Raw genomic sequence first — 14,948 nt, forward strand, 5'->3', positions numbered from 1 at the left:
AAAAAGCTTTAATAAAAAAATACAAAGGGACCCCCTAACATAGTAAATGCATCTTTGTACATGGAAGCAATTTGACTAGGCCGTGCTGGAGAATGCAGTGACCTGGGCTGCTAGTGGGACATGGCACTGCTCAATCTTTAGCTTTGGTGCCTCAGGGAGTTATCCCTGCTGCCAGGATGGATGGGCTGGGTCCCTGTGTATCCCTTTTCCTTCCCATCACACTGTGCTGCCCTCTTTGTTTTCTCTCTTACCTGTGGCCCAAAGGTTAAAACTTGAGTGTGCCTCTGTCCCTAAGCCGTGTGGTCCAAGACAGCTAGTAACAGCCTGTTCTGTTCACCCATGTCTCTTGTGCAATCCAAGGTCCTCCAGATTTCCACAGCCTTCTGATAATGAATTCTAGGTAATCTCTCCCACCCATGTTGTGTGTGTGGGGGATGTCTTAATAGTCTTGACAGTTCTATTCTTAATAGTTCTTGTAGAGCAAACAAGTGTGACCCTCTCCCAGACGGGCATTTTGGGAAGCACTATGAGAAGTTTTCTGATCTGTGTGATTACCTGTCAGGACCCCCAGGGCAGCCAGCTTGAGTAGCACCAGTCTCGCATGCACAGGCGGCCCTCAATGTCATTATGAATGAATCAATGAAGGCCTCTATTCCCCATTGCCTTGGAAAAGATGAGCTCTCTGGAAGTCGGTTCAATAAGCCGAGCATTGTCAGAATTGACTATTCAATCAGAAGAGGAGATGAATGGCTTCCTGTTTTAGATGGCCAGATCTATAGCATGAGCTCATAAACTAAACACAAATTTTCAAAGACATCTGTTCCCTATCTCCAGAATAAACAGTGTTGGGCGAGCTTCGGCCTGTGTGAGCCAGCGTTAACCCTCCTGACACCCACAGCGAGGGCCCGAGGACTTCACTCTATTTCAGCCCCTTTATGGACAACCCTTGCCGGAGAACAGCCTCTGTCCGTCCTCCAAAAGAAAATTTGGGAAAATTGAAAACAGGATCTCCTGTCTTCTCCCTTCCTCCCCCCAATCTGACCACTTTGGGTCCTCTTAGCCCTCTGAACTTTAGGGGGACTGGCCTCCTGCCGGTGGAAGCGAGAAGCCGCCAGCTTCCTGGCCGAGACCAGCGTGGCCGGTGGCTAGCACCAAGCAGTTTACTCCACCGTGATCCGGAAAGGGGCCGGACTCTAAGCCCGACTGCGTTTTTGACGTGAAGGGGAGGTAGAGCCGAGAAACCGGCGTTCAGGAAGCTCACATCTGGACGCTGCTGACACATCTGGGTCCCAGGTCTTCCCCGGAGCACAGAGAATGCAAACATCCACACCCTGGGCTGTTTTGTGCAAACGTTGGAGCTTTGCATTTTTATTAACATTTTCCTCTCACGTGGTTTACATCCATTTATAATAATCTACATAATTGAAACGACACAGACAAAAAAATATATCCTTAATGAACAGTCCTATCCTACCGGTATCCGCAAACCTCTCCAAATCTCCCGGGCCCCTGCGTGGAAGAGGACAAGGTGACGTGGAGCGGGGAGGACGCTGCAGCCTGCTTTCTGGGCGCCTGGGCCACGCAGTCCCTCGCTTGCAGGGCTTTGTCCTGCCCTAGTACCCTTCTAACCATGTGGATTTTTTGATAAACGTTTCCCTCCAGTCACTACCTTGCCCTCCTTGCCTATGCCAATCTCCAGGTGGCAGCAGCCCCTCCCTCTCTTCTGGTGGGGGCTGGGGTGAGAGCCCCCAGGCGAGCTCTCCACCTAGAACTGCAGCAAGGCCGACTTAGGTGTGCCAGGCTACTAGGGCCTCTGGACCGGGGGGGCTTTGCTCTTCCCTGTGTCTTGCCAGTGGGCCTCCCTCTCCCTGACACTGCCCGAGCACGGCCACCTCCAGCCTGGGCAATGGGGGAGAAGGGGGCAGAGAGGGAGGGGAGACATCTTTGAGGTGCCCTTGACGGTCTGGCCCCCAGCACCAGCCATGCAGGCTGGTCTCCGATTCGGAGAGGGTCTCCTCTTCCAAAACACTCAGCCAGGGAGCCGGCTCGTGTCCCGGTCTGGAGAACTCCATGGGCCCGCCAGGCCCGGGCTGGGTGCAGACCTGGAAGCTCCTCTGCTCTTGGGCTCCCAGGGGACGGGGCCCAGCTTGCTCTCCCCAGTCACACCACGGAGCTGCAGTGTTTGGCTGAGGAGGGCAAGTCGGTGCTCCCCACGGCCAGGCTGAAGGGCTCCCCACCCCCTTTCTGTAGCTGGGCAGGAGGGTCACTGGGAAGCCAGGCAGGGGAGAAAGAGCGTCTGAATGGGCAGCACCAGGGAGGCCAGGGCCTTGAGCTGTTCCCATCCTGGGTTGGGGCCCCACTGTAGCTGACCCACCCCTCCTGGTGGGGCTCAGTGGGCACAGGGGCTGCAGGGCCTGGCTGCAGAGGGCAGGGTCTAAGGCGGAGCGACTGAGGAGGTGGGAGGGTCCTATTTGTGGCCCTAGGGCAGACGGCCCCCCAAGACAGGTCCCCCTCACTTGTAGCCCCGCCCTTCCTCTCCTTTCTAAGGGCCGTGCTCGGTACCTCTCACTTTTCAACTTGTGAACACAAAATAGGGGGAAGGGGCCCAAACTCCTGCGTCCCCCAGATTGGGGTCAGAAGAGCGGTTCTTCTCCAAGACCTTTGGCAGATGGGGATCAGGGAGAATGACCCGAACCCCGGCTGGATAGCAGGTCACCCCCCATGAGTCTGACACAGAGGGCGAAATACTAGGGGGAAGGGAACTGAAAGGCGGGGGAGAAAACGGGGCGATGCGGCCTCCCGGCAATGGGCTCCAGCTCCCCCCAGGGTCCCCGGGCCCCTGCTCCGAGCCGGGGGTGGCGCAGCCCCGTCTCACGGTCCGGTGCCCGCAGGCGGCGAGGCTGGATCCGGCACTTCCGAGGGCCCTGCCCCACCAGGGGACCCGGCCCAGGCTTCGCATGCAGGGAATGGGGTGGGAGCAAAGCGGGGGCTCCGGGGAGCCGGCCGGGGCAGGTGGCTTGGCAGAAGTCACAGAGCAAACGAAAAACCTTTGCGTTAGACTCGGAAGGAACGAAAATGCCAGAGGGCAGAAAGCGGGGGCGGGCGTCCGGGTGCCCGGCCCCGCGGCCTCGGTGACAAATCTAAGAGGGACGTTCCGCGGGCGCGGGGCATCGGGCGCGGACACAGCGGGCGACGGGGCGGGGGCAGGACGAGGCCGGCTTTGTACAAGGCCGCACAGGAGGCGCGCGCCATTCTCCGCTTCCCTTGGCTGGCTGCTCCATAGGTTTGTTGGGGGTCCGTCGATTGTTTTGTCAAGTCTGTGCTGAGCCCCGGAGCCTGCGGCGGGCCCTGAGCCGCCCAGGCCTGTGCTAAACGTCCGTGGAGAAGTACAGTGTGTTCCGTTTCAGCTCCGCAAAGGAGATGGGTGGGTGCTGCAGGTAATAGAGGAGGACCTGGACCTGGGGGAGACGGGGGAGGGCGGTGAGGAGCCGGCCCTGCTGCCCGCTTACTCTCACCCGGGGGGGCTTCAGGGCCGCGCCTGCTCTGGACCCCCGGTCTGCCCATGCCGGCCTCCCGGGAGCGCTGGGGATTCCATTTAATAAACACAAAGGTGGCACCTCTCCACCCCCACCCAGCGCACAGACGTCGCACAGGGGGCACCCAGGAGAAGGGACGGAGGATGAGGCTGGCACAGGGGGCACCCAGGAGAAGGGACGGAGGGTGAGGCTGGCACAGGGGGCACCTTTCCCATCGCTCGCCTTCTGGGGGTGGGGGCGGGCAGGAGGGAGGGGAAGAATGTGGGGTTCAAAAATATTTTAAATGTTAAAAAGATGATTGGGAAATAATGGCAAAAGTTTAACAAAATGAAATGGATTAAAAAAAATCCCATCCTCTGTGACAGGATTTGTGCCCACAAAGCTCGCTGCCATCGGGTGTTAGGGAGGCTGGGGGAGGAAGGGCCCTGAGGGAGCCCCGCCCGGTTCTTCTCCCACGGGAGCGGGAGGAGAGCGTGGAGAGCCCATGGATCCCATGCACTCCTTCTGCACAAGAGGGAGCAGAGGGGGGAGACTCGGGCTTCTCCTGGGTTTGAACTCCAAGGCCGGCCCCTTGAGGGTCGGGGGTGGCTGGCAGGGGAAAGCCCGCCTGTCCTGAGGCGGCAGGGACTCCTTCCTTCAGAGCACCCAAAGGGAGGGGGGCCAGCCGGGGGAGAGGGCGAGGTCCAGCTGCGGGGAGCCAGGGGGCTCTCGGCCGGTCCCGGGCTCTGGACCGGCTGCCATTTCATGGTCTGACAGGGAGTGCCGGCTTTTGTCCCGAGCTTGGAGGTGAGCGGAGCCTGTGGGCTCACGGACCCTCGCCCCTTGAGAGGCGGGTCTGTTCTCCCTATTTCACAGATGAGCTCCCACGGGGACACTCGGGGAGGCGTGCCCTCTCCCAGGGCCGACCTGAGGGGCTTCTTGTTACATGGGGAGAAAGTGCAGGAGGGGGTCAGGGACAGTCTCGCTTGGAGCTGCGAGTCGGGCAGCTCCAAGTTGGGCTCTTTACCCCTGTGCCAGCCTCACCCTCCGTTCCTTTCCCTGGGTGCCCCCTGTGCCAGCCTCACCCTCCGTTCCTTTCCCTGGGTGCCCCCTGTGCCAGCCTCACCCTCCGTTCCTTTCCCTGGGTGCCCCCTGTGCCAGCCTCACCCTCCGTTCCTTTCCTGGGTGCCCGAGGGCAGCAGGATCTCTAAGTCCCCCCCCCACCCCACCAGTGGGAGACAGAAGGACCCCTCCCGGGATTACCTGTGCCATGACATCGTGAGACCAGATGTCCGAGGCCGAGGTCAGGTGTCCTTTGCTCTCTACCTCGGACGGTCTCAGTAATGTGGGGCCAAACACAGTGGCCAGGTTGTGAAGGGACATCTTGTTGATGGGCTCCTTTTCGGCAACCCTGGGGGAAAGGGGGGAAGGGGAGGAGGGAGGTTATTTCTGCCCGGGACCCCCTGCAGCCTCAGCCGCTTCACGGGAGGCCGGGAAGGAGGCCCTGGGGGATGGGGCTGAAGCCGTTCCCAGCGCATCCCGTGGCCCGGAGCCTCCCCAGGAGGCCGAGGGCAGCCAGGGGCTGGAATCCTTTTTGGGGCGTGCCCTGAAGGGACGGCAGGTTTATGGGTTACAGCTTTGGACCCCAAAGGTACCTTCAAGGTCATTTGTCCGAGCCCTGACTCCTGGGAGGAGAGGAGAGGCCGGGAGAGGGCAAACAGAGGCTTGGCTGGTCGGGCCCGAGGCCGGCTTAGGGTTGGACCTGGCCTGGGGCCAAGGCAGCCCCCCCAGAGCTGGGTGCGGGGCTGGCCCCCCTTGCTCTTGCGTAACCGGCCAGCTGTCCCTGCTGGTCTCTCCCTCTGAGCAGCGGGTATTAGCGGCCGTCTGTGGCCAGTGCCCGGGCAGCCCCCGCCCCCCCCCAATCTCCTCCCGGTTCCCTGACAAAGAGCCCGGCCCCGGCCCATCTCCAACGCCACCTAAGAGCGACAGCTTGGGCCCCCACTGCCCCCAGTCCCTCAGGAGCCACACAAAGACCCCCCGGGGGCCGCCAGCGTCCTTGGGGGACCCACGGGCCCTGCCCGAGCGGAGCAGCCCATCGCCTTGGAAACAGGCAGAAAAACAGGGCCCTGTCGGAGGCAGCTGCGCGGCCTCCTCCGCCCCCAGCCCCACAGAAGTTGAGCCTGGTCCAGGGGACCAGATGTGGGAACAGGCTGTGCCCGGTTCTCAGGGAGGAAACCTAATGGATTTTCCCTTCGCCCTTCTCCTGGATGTTCCCGCTGCTCTCCGAAGCGTGGGGGAGTGGGGCAGGACTCCGGCCCTGGCCAAGCCAGCGGGGAAGGTGCCCGGGACGGGAGGGACGTGAAACCCGAGCCGGGCCCTGCGGAGGGTGGGAAAGGCCCGGCCTTCGGAGCTCCTGCTCAGCCCCCACCAGCCTGCACAAGGCAGATTCCGGGAATCTGAAACCCAGACCCCGAGGGGGACAGATGGAGGGGGATGGGAGGGCCGTGCCACGATCCCTGGGAAATGCAACCTCCTCTCCAGCCCCGACCCCAGGGCTGCCAGCCAAGTTCGCCAGCTCAGCTGGAAGGTGACGAATCTTGTCTCAGAGACCATTCAGTCCAGTCTCCTGCCCCCAGTTTACAGAGGGGGAAACTGAGGCCCAGGGACAGGAAGTGATAAAGCCAGGCTCACACAAGCAGTGAGCCTTGAGAGTGGATCTGATTCCAGAGTCAGCCCGTTCTTTCTGGAAGGGGGCCCTCCAACCGAGCCTTCCCCAGGGTTACCAAGAGCGCACTGCCCTGGGAGCCTCCCCCTCGGGGCAGTGCAGGAGCCCCATGGGCAAGCCCCCCCCCCAACGCTCACCTTTTCAAGTGTTCTAGCAAGAAGAGGAAAGTGATAAGGTTGGGGTCAGGAAGCGTCCGGAGAAGGTGCATCATACAGTTTTCCTTGGCGGCAGGATCGGAGAGGGCTGGCGACAAGAGAAAGGGGGTCAGCTCCTCCGGACGAGCCGGGGGCTCAGGTCTCGCCCCCAGAACCCCGCGCTCAGCCCCAGCGAGCGACTCGGAGCATGGGCAGGGTGGGCACCCGCTGCGATGCCCAGGACTGATGCGATCATCCTGTTTCCCCAGGAGGGGGGTCGCAACTCTGGTCAGAGGGGCGGGGGTCTCCTTATATCCCTCAAGCTGGACCCTGTACCTCCGGCTCGGCAACTCTAGCCCTATCAGCAGCACGGGCCAGGGATCTGGAGCTGGACCTAACCAGACTCCCGTTTTACCAAGAAGGGAACCGGGGCCCAGAAGGTGGGTTAGCAGGGCCAGGACAAACGGGCCTCCCTGGGTCTGGGAGCGCAGAAGCAGAAGGTCGGCCCGGTAGCCGGCCCGCAGCGCACTGGTCCGGGTCTTTCATGCGCTGTGCTCTCAGATCTGACTCCGGCTCCCAGAGAGGAAGGCTCGGCTTGGGACTGACAAGAGCCCTCCGGAAACGCCTTCTCATCCACTCATCTCGCCCAAAATGCACCTTTGCAGCTGGCAAAGCCTCCCCCAACATCTCCCCCTTTCTTTGCACCTGGCCAGAGGCAAAAACTGCTTTGTTTCCTGCTGCCATTTTTAATAGAGCTGAGCTGGAGGAGGAAGGGCACAGCGCCTCACAGAGCTTGCTCTAGAATGAGACAATGTCCCATCCCCGTCTCCTGGAGGAAGGCGGTTAGGAGTAAGGGGGCCGAGTCTCTGAGAGGGCAGGGACACAGGCGAAAGCTAGTCACAGCAAGCCGGATCCAGGGGCTGTCTGCCCCAGGGGCCGCTTTACTCTGATTGGAGTAAATTCTCACCAAAATGAACGTAGAGAACTACATTCACATATAATTGGAAAAATAAACTATTTCTGAGAAAAAACCCCCAAACCAAGCCGAAGCCATCCTGTGAGGGTCGGTTCCGTCCAAGGCCAGCCCCGTCCCGGAGGCAGAGCACTGCAGAACCAATGGCCTGTCTTATGGTTTGTAAGTTTCTAGTAAACCTGGAAATTTGAGAAATCTTCCTCTTTCAACCTAAATGTAAGGAGGGGGCAGCCTAATAACCAGCCAGGGACTATGTCCCTTCCTAAATGTCCCCCAATCCCAGGGATCACCTGGACAGGAGCCCCAGCTACCTGGGGCAAACCTCACCAATGCCCTCCATGAAGGCCGGGTAGAGTCTGTCTGTGAGGAGGGGCTCGGGGAGCTCCCGGAAGTAGAGCTTCAAGGTCCCTGCAATGGCATTGATGTCCATGTCACTCAGCATCACCAGCACATCCTTATTGTCTGGAGAGGAGAGGAGAGGAGGGGATTAGTCACTTCCAGAGATCCCCAGAATGCACCGGAGCCCTCCCTGAGAAGGGCTCCCTGGTCTCTATTTCAAGACTTCCAGGAATGGCAGGACCAAGGCTGCTCATGCCAGTTTTAGAGAACGGTAATTGTTAGAAAGTTATTCCTTTTTTTTTTGAATTTAATTTTATTTATTTTTTTAAATAACTTTTTGTTGATAGAACACATGCCAGGGTCATTTTTTACAGCATTATCCCTTGCATTCACTTCTGCTCCGATTTTTCCCCTCCCTCCCTCTACCCCCTCCCCCAGATGGCAAGCAGTCCTTTACATGTTAAATAGGTTACAGTATATCCTAGATACAATATATGTGTGCAGAACCGAACAGTTTTCTTGTTGCACAGGGAGAATTGAATTCAGAAGGTAGAAATAACCTGGGAAGAAAAACAGAAATGCAAACAGTTTATATTTATTTCCCAGTGTTCTTTCTTTGGGTGTAGCTGCTTCTGTCCATAGGAATAACTTTCTAGCTGGAAAATGAAAGGATGCCCATCCATTGGAGAATGGCTGGGTAAATTGTGGTATATGAATGTTATGGAATATTATTGTTCTGTAAGGAATGACCAGCAGGATGAATACAGAGAGGACTGGCGAGACTTACATGAACTGATGCTGAGTGAAATGAGCAGAACCAGGACATCATTATATACCTCAACAACAATACTGTTTGAGGATGTATTCTGATGGAAGTGGATCTCTTCGATAAAGAGAGCTTTAATTGATCAAAGATGGACAGAAGCAGCTACACCCAGAGAAAGAACACTGGGAAATGAATATAAACTGCTTGCAATTTTGTTTTTCTTCCCAGGTTATTTATACCGTCTCAATCCAACTCTCCCTGTGCAACAAGAAAACTGTTCGGTTCTGCACACATATATTGTATCTAGGATATACTGTAACCTATTCAACATGTAAAGGACTGCTTGCCATCTAGGGGAGGGGATGGAAGGAGGGAGGGAAGGGAAAAATCGGAACAGAAGTGAATGCAAGGGATAATGCTGTAAAAAAAATTACCCTGGCATGAGTTCTATCAATGAAAAGTTATTTAAAAAAAAAAAAAAGAAAAGAAAGTTTTTCCTAATCCTGCCCAAAATACACCTGGCAGAGCCAGCAGAATCCTTCTACCTTCTTCCCACCACTTTACCAATTTTTTAAAAGCCAAAATCTGTTTTGTGGCAGTTTCGACCCATTCGTCAAGAAGCTCCTCTCCGAGACTAGGAAGAATACATCTAGTCCCATCCCCCAAAGAGCCCCCACTTATCAATAAACAAGTCCTGGCAGCTCTCCGGATTCCCTCCCACTTGTCCCAAGGAGGGATTTGGGGGCAGCCTCTTCCCTCAGACACAGCCCCCGTACTTCTTCCTTCTGTCCACAGGGCCGGCCTGGCCGGGGCCTCAGACCCAGGAGCCTGGCGACAAGTGGGCCCGAGGGCCTTTCCTCAGACAAGGTCCCTGACAAGGGGCGCAGACAGAGCTGGGGGAGCCCCCGGCGGCCGCCTTGTCCAGCCCGTCACTTTACAGATGAGGAAACTGAGGCCGTGAGACTTTGGGCAACCCCAGGACCAAGCTCGGAAGCCGGCTCTGCTGGCCGCAGATGCAGCTCCGGGAGCTGGGAGAGCAAGAGACGGAATCAGGGCTTGGCCAGACCTGAGCAAGAACTCCTGCCTCAGACGCTTTACTGGCCTGGGTCTGGTCAGCCCGCCTTTCACAGGCTCATTTCCACATGTGTCCGTGAGACAATAACAGCACTGACCTGCCGGGATTACTGTGAAGATCACATGAGATCACAGCGGACCTTAAAGTCTGACACGAATGTCAGCTGTTGTTATCTTTATTTGCATCATTACTCTGGTTCCTGTTTGGGCTGCCTTGCCAAAGTCCTTGTTAAGCACGGGCAGGGCCAAGGCAAGTGGCTGGAGAGGGGGGGGCCTCCGAGTCCCGACTGGGCCGGGCCGGGTGGGGGACCCCGAGCCCGTGAGAAAAGGAGGGGGAGGGAGCCAGACCCCCGGGGCCACACTGATGCATACGGAAGGTTCTGTCCCGCCGACAGTCCCAACTAAGCCCTCTGGAAACCTCGGCACATTTTTTGCACCTAAAATCATGTTCAACCAAGCCTTGGTTTCCAGGCCACGAAGAGGAATCTGGGCCAGGAACAAGCAGCCCCGAGCCAGTATCTGCCTCAGCCTCCCGGCCCCCTCCAAGCTCCCAGCCTTCCTCCCTGCCCTCCCCTGCCGCCCTCCCGGGTCCCCCTCCCGGCTGGGGGTGGCGTGGGGGGGAGGGCCCGGGGAAGGGCAGGGGGATCCAGCCCTCAGGGACTCCCTGGTCAGCCCGGACCAGCCGGACTCTCCCAGCAGGCGAGCCATGCCCTGGGCGCCTCCCCCCCCCGGCCCTGCGGGATCACGAGTGACCCCGAGGGCAGGGCCCGGTCTGCGAGAGCTTCACGGACACCCACAGGCCAGAACCGGCTTTAGTGGGACGGAGATTTCCAAGCTCGCCGGGCTCTCCGAACGACCAGCGGTTTTAGGGACTCGGCCTGCTAAGGCATATTGTTGGTGCGTTTGCTCCAGTGTCATTGGTTTCCTTTGTGGTTCTATGTGAATTGTGCTTTTGAAAACATTTTTCTGGGAGCCCGAGGGGGCCGTGAGACAGAAGGCAGAGGCCCTGTCTTGGAGGGTGACCCAGCACGGCTCCCGAGGAGGCCCCCGGGGGCTGAGGGGCGAGCTCAGGGCTTTCGTATCTGACCCCCCGGGAGTCGTTTCCAAGGCTGCCCCTGTACCCGCGAGTCTGTGAGCGGGGGATCCGGCCCTGTGCCCCCCTGCGCCCCCCACGCCCTCCCCCAGCCCCGGCGCTGCCCTGGGACTCACTGGCGTCAAAGACGGCCTTCAGCGCCTGGATGTCCGTGGCCACCCCCGAAATCCGGTAGATCCCGATCTCCTCGATGCCTCTCTTCTCCACCTCCTCCACGCACTGCCGGACGATGTAGGGCACCTTGGAGCGCTCTCGCCTGTGGGCAGGGGGTGGGGGCGGTGACTGGCACAGCGGCCCCTCCCTCCCCCCACAGCTTCCTTCCGACCTTGGGCAGCGGGGATGGGGAGACCGGGAGGAGATGCCCCGGGGCAGGGGAGGGGGCGGCAGAGGGAGGACCCCCAGCAGGGGCACAAACTGGGGGGAAGCAGCAGGTTAAACAGAAACCAGGGGGACAGAAGAGGGAAGAGGACTTTCCTTTGGGAAAACCCTGAGGGAAAAACCTCACTGAGAGTGAGACTCTCCTCCCACGGGAGGGTGAGGTAGCTTTTCTAGGAAGGAACAGGTTGGTTCCCAGGGGCAAAGACTTGCATTTCTGAGATAACACTGAACGTGTCCCAGCCTCTGCCCAACAATCAGGATCACGGGGCCCAGATTTAGCTCAAGGAGACCCAGGGGCCAAGCCCAGCCCTCCACGTCGTCCGGATGAGGTGCCAGGTCCACAGAGGATCCCGCGGGAGGACGGGAGGAAGGCAGGATCCCAGCCCTGGCTCCCCCGACCTGCCCCAAGCGGCCTTTTCCCGGAAGTCGCCCCCTCACTTGGGGCGGGGGGAGGACGGAAGGCGACTTTGGAACCCATCAGCCATCCCTGGTTAAGTGCCTGCTGCGAGCCAGGGGCTGCGCGGAGCACAGGGAACTGGGGACCGCCCCCACCGCTCCCCCACCGCCCCACGCCTTCACTTCAGAGGAAGAGACTGAGGCCAGAAACGCGCGAGCAGGGAGAGCTGGACCCTGACTCCCACCTGGCCTCAGACCCTTAGAGACAAGTTTTTGCCTCAGTTTCCCCTTCTGTCAAATGAGCTGGAGAAGGAAATGCCAAGAAAACCCCAAACGGGGGCTTGGGGGGGGGGTTGGCTCCCAGCCATTTCTCCTTCTCATTCAGCGGGCCCGGGCCGAGAGCTGGGGGGGGGCTCCAGGGAGGGCCCGTACTTTGTCACGACGCTGATCTTCACCCCAAACACGCCCGTCTGCTTTTTGGACGGGGTCCGCTTCAGGCTCATGTCCCGGCTGGTGAATTTCATGGAGAACTCCACCTTGATCTGCACCAAGGAAAAGGCCAGGTTGGGGCGGGCAGGTCGGTGCCCCGGAGACCCCTCGGGGACAAAGCGAAGGTCCGGCAGCCGAGGGGCTGCCCCCACCCTCCAGGGCCGCCCGGGGGCGGGGAAGAGCCGACACCAAAGCCGGGAGGGCCCCCTCCCTCCCCCCGTGCCAGGGGCCTTACCCCGTTCATCTCGATCACGTCCATGTGCCAGTTCTTCGTCTGCACGGTCTGCGGGTCCAGCTGCAAAAGCAGAGGAGGGGAGGTTACACACGGCGCCCTGCACGGAAGCACAACAGGCGCTTGCCCCGAGTGCCCGTCAGACGGACCGAGAAATGATTCATCCTGGCCCGGGGGGCGGGGTCGCCTCGGAAACAGGACAACCGGGACATCGCAGTGTAAAAAACAGACCCCCGGCCACGCGCTCGTCGCAGCAGGGGAACCGCCTGGGGCGCGAGACCGAGCTCCCTCAGGCCGTAAACCCCCCGGACGGTCGCGGAGGGAGAGAGCTACTGAAAGCCAACGGCGACCGCTCTGTGCCGCGGAAAGATGCGGGAAGCCTTCCCAATGAGCCTAAGGAGAACCCTGGCTTACAGCCGAAGGACTAAGGGTCAGAGGGAAAGGGCGGTCCGGGGTTAAGGGACATGAGTCCCCCAGCAAGCGAGGGACAGGAGGGGCGCTGCAGGCCCTGGCAGGGGGTCACCTCCGGGGAAGTCTGACAGCAGAACACCAATCCCGGGCCCCGAGAAGTGGGGAGGAGGAGGGAGGGAGGAGGGAGGGAGGCAGGGAGGAGGGAGGGAAGGAGGGAGGAGGGAGGACGGAGGAGGTCACCTCCAGGGAAGTCTGACAGAGCAGAACACCAATCCTGGAGCCCTGAGAAGTGGGGAGGAGGAGGGAGGGAGGAGGGAGGAGGAGGGAGGAGGGAGGAGGGAGGGGGAGGAGGTCACCTCCGGGGAAGTCTGACAGAGCAGAACACCAATCCTGGAGCCCTGAGAAGTGGGGAGGAGGAGGGAGGAGGGGGAGGAGGGAGGAGGGAGGAGGGAGGAGGTCACCTCCGGAGAAGTCTGACAGCAGAACACCAATCCCGGGCCCCGAGAAGTGGGGAGGAGGAGGCAGGGAGGAGGGAGGAGGGAGGAGGGAGGAGGTCACCTCAGGGAAGTCTGACAGAGCAGAACACCAATCCTGGAGCCTGAGAAGTGGGGAGGAGGAGGGAGGGGGGAGGGAGGAGGAGTTCACCTCCGGGGAAGTCTGACAGAGCAGAACACCAATCCTGGAGCCCTGAGAAGTGGGGAGGAGGAGGGAGGGGGGAGGGGGGAGGAGTTCACCTCCGGGGAAGTCTGACAGAGCAGAACACCAATCCCGGGCCCCGAGAAGTGGGGAGAAGGAGGGAGGAGGGAGGAGGGAGGAGGGAGGGAGGGAAGAAGGGAGGAGGGAGGAGGGAAGAGGGAAGAGGGGGGAGGGGGGAGGAGGGAGGGAGGAGGGAGGGAGGAAGGAGGAGGAGGAGGAGGAAGGAGGGGGGAGGGAGGAGGAGGAGGGAGGAGGGGGAGGAGGGAGGAGGAGGAAGGGAGGAGGGAGGAGGGAGAAGGGGAAAGGAGGGAGGAGGGAGGAGGGAGGAGGGGGGAGGAGGGAGGAGGGAGGAGGGAGGAGGAGGGAGGAGGAAGGAGGGAGAAGGGGGGAGGAGGGAGGAGGAGGGAGGAGGAGGGAGGAGGGAGGAGGGAGGGAGGAGGGAAGAGGGAGGAGGGAGGGGGGAAAGGAGGAAGGGAGGAGGGAGGGGGGAGGAGGGAGGAGGAAGGAGGGGGGAGGGAGGAGGGAGGAGGAGGAAGGGAGGAGGGAGGGAGGAAGGGAGGAGGTTACCTCCGGAGAAGTCTGACAGAGCAGAACACCAATCCCGGAGCCCCGAGAAGTGGGGAGGAGGAGGGAGGGAGGAGGAGAAGGGAGGAGGGGGGAGGAGGGAGGAAGAGGGGGGAGGACAGAGGAGGAGGGAGGAGGAAGGCAGGAGGAGGAGGGAGGAGGAAGGAGGGAGGACGGAGGGAGGAGGGAGGAGGAGGGAGAAGGAAGGAGGGAGGAGGAGGGAGGGAGGAGTAAAGCTGCCCTTGGGATCACCCAGAGTGCTCCTCGCTCCAGTCAGCATGCTTCTGGTCACACTGTGCCCTCATGAGAAGCAGGTGCTCCCGGGGACAACAGGCTGACCTCAGTGTCCAAAGGGCCTGCGTTCGAGTCTCCCCTTCTAACAAGTCACAGCCCAGGGCTGGGGGCAGCTCCTTAGGGCCAGAAGGTGACCATAAAAGACCAGTTTGCACCGTCTGGGGCCACCTTTTAGGCCCAATCTCTACCCCTTAATCTTACCCATCAGTGATCCCCCCCCCAACTGTCCAGCTTAGATGGAGTTCTCTCCATCGGCTGCCTGCTCACTGCAGTCTGGATGACAGTCAGCCCCCAGTCACGTCTGCCCCAGGCAGGGTATTCTGGCCGTGTTCCCCGCCGGGGCCTAGAACAGTGTCTGTCTGACACGAGCGGCTGCCTGACCCCTAAAACCCCCCGTACCCTCATGGCAGCGAGCCCCCCTCTCAGAGGGCCCCGGCCCCTCCCGCCCCCTACGATGCCAGCTCTGTCCCCGGAGCACAGGGACCGCCTAAATCAAGGCTATTTCAGGATGTCATTTTAATACAGAGGAAGGCGGAGGGCAGCCCCGGAGAGGGACAGGGGCACATTTTCCAGTGAAATTATGTCTCTCCGATCGCTGTGGCTATTTATAACCCCTGGGAAAAGTGCGCTCTGCTATTTCCTGATTAGATTAGTGGTCTAGGGGTGGGGCAGGGCGGGGGGGGGGGGGATGTCAGGAGGGGGCTGAGCGCCCGGCAGGGGCCTCCCCCCGTGGCACCTTCCTTAGCCCCAGATGGCTCGGTACTGGAGGGGAGCACCCGAGGACCCAGCCCGGCGTCCCAGAGCCCGCCCAAGAACACCAGGGCCGCAGGAAAACATGCAGCCGGCCCCCTGCCCCCTGGCTCTTAGGG

At 60.3% G+C, this 14,948-nt stretch overlaps 1 protein-coding gene across 5 annotated transcripts in view; it reads right to left on the reverse strand.

The window, feature by feature from the left end:
• Window positions 1-1,337: 1,337 nt before the first annotated feature.
• The window catches only part of ABR (ABR activator of RhoGEF and GTPase), a 283,141-nt gene continuing 269,530 nt past the window's right edge, over window positions 1,338-14,948 (reverse strand). For all 5 annotated transcript variants that reach the window (XM_051992220.1, XM_051992223.1, XM_051992221.1 and 2 more), the window contains 7 exons: window positions 12,118-12,177; window positions 11,826-11,935; window positions 10,736-10,875; window positions 7,675-7,809; window positions 6,378-6,483; window positions 4,779-4,926; window positions 1,338-3,458 (listed from right to left, as the gene is read on the reverse strand). In XM_051992220.1, coding sequence (XP_051848180.1) covers window positions 3,369-3,458; window positions 4,779-4,926; window positions 6,378-6,483; window positions 7,675-7,809; window positions 10,736-10,875; window positions 11,826-11,935; window positions 12,118-12,177 — 789 coding nt within the window. In that variant the 3' untranslated portion in view covers window positions 1,338-3,368. The remainder of the gene's footprint in view (window positions 3,459-4,778; window positions 4,927-6,377; window positions 6,484-7,674; window positions 7,810-10,735; window positions 10,876-11,825; window positions 11,936-12,117; window positions 12,178-14,948) is intronic.

Source organism: Antechinus flavipes, chromosome 4 (genome assembly GCF_016432865.1).
Source record: "Antechinus flavipes isolate AdamAnt ecotype Samford, QLD, Australia chromosome 4, AdamAnt_v2, whole genome shotgun sequence".
Classification (NCBI taxonomy): Eukaryota; Metazoa; Chordata; class Mammalia; order Dasyuromorphia; family Dasyuridae; genus Antechinus; species Antechinus flavipes.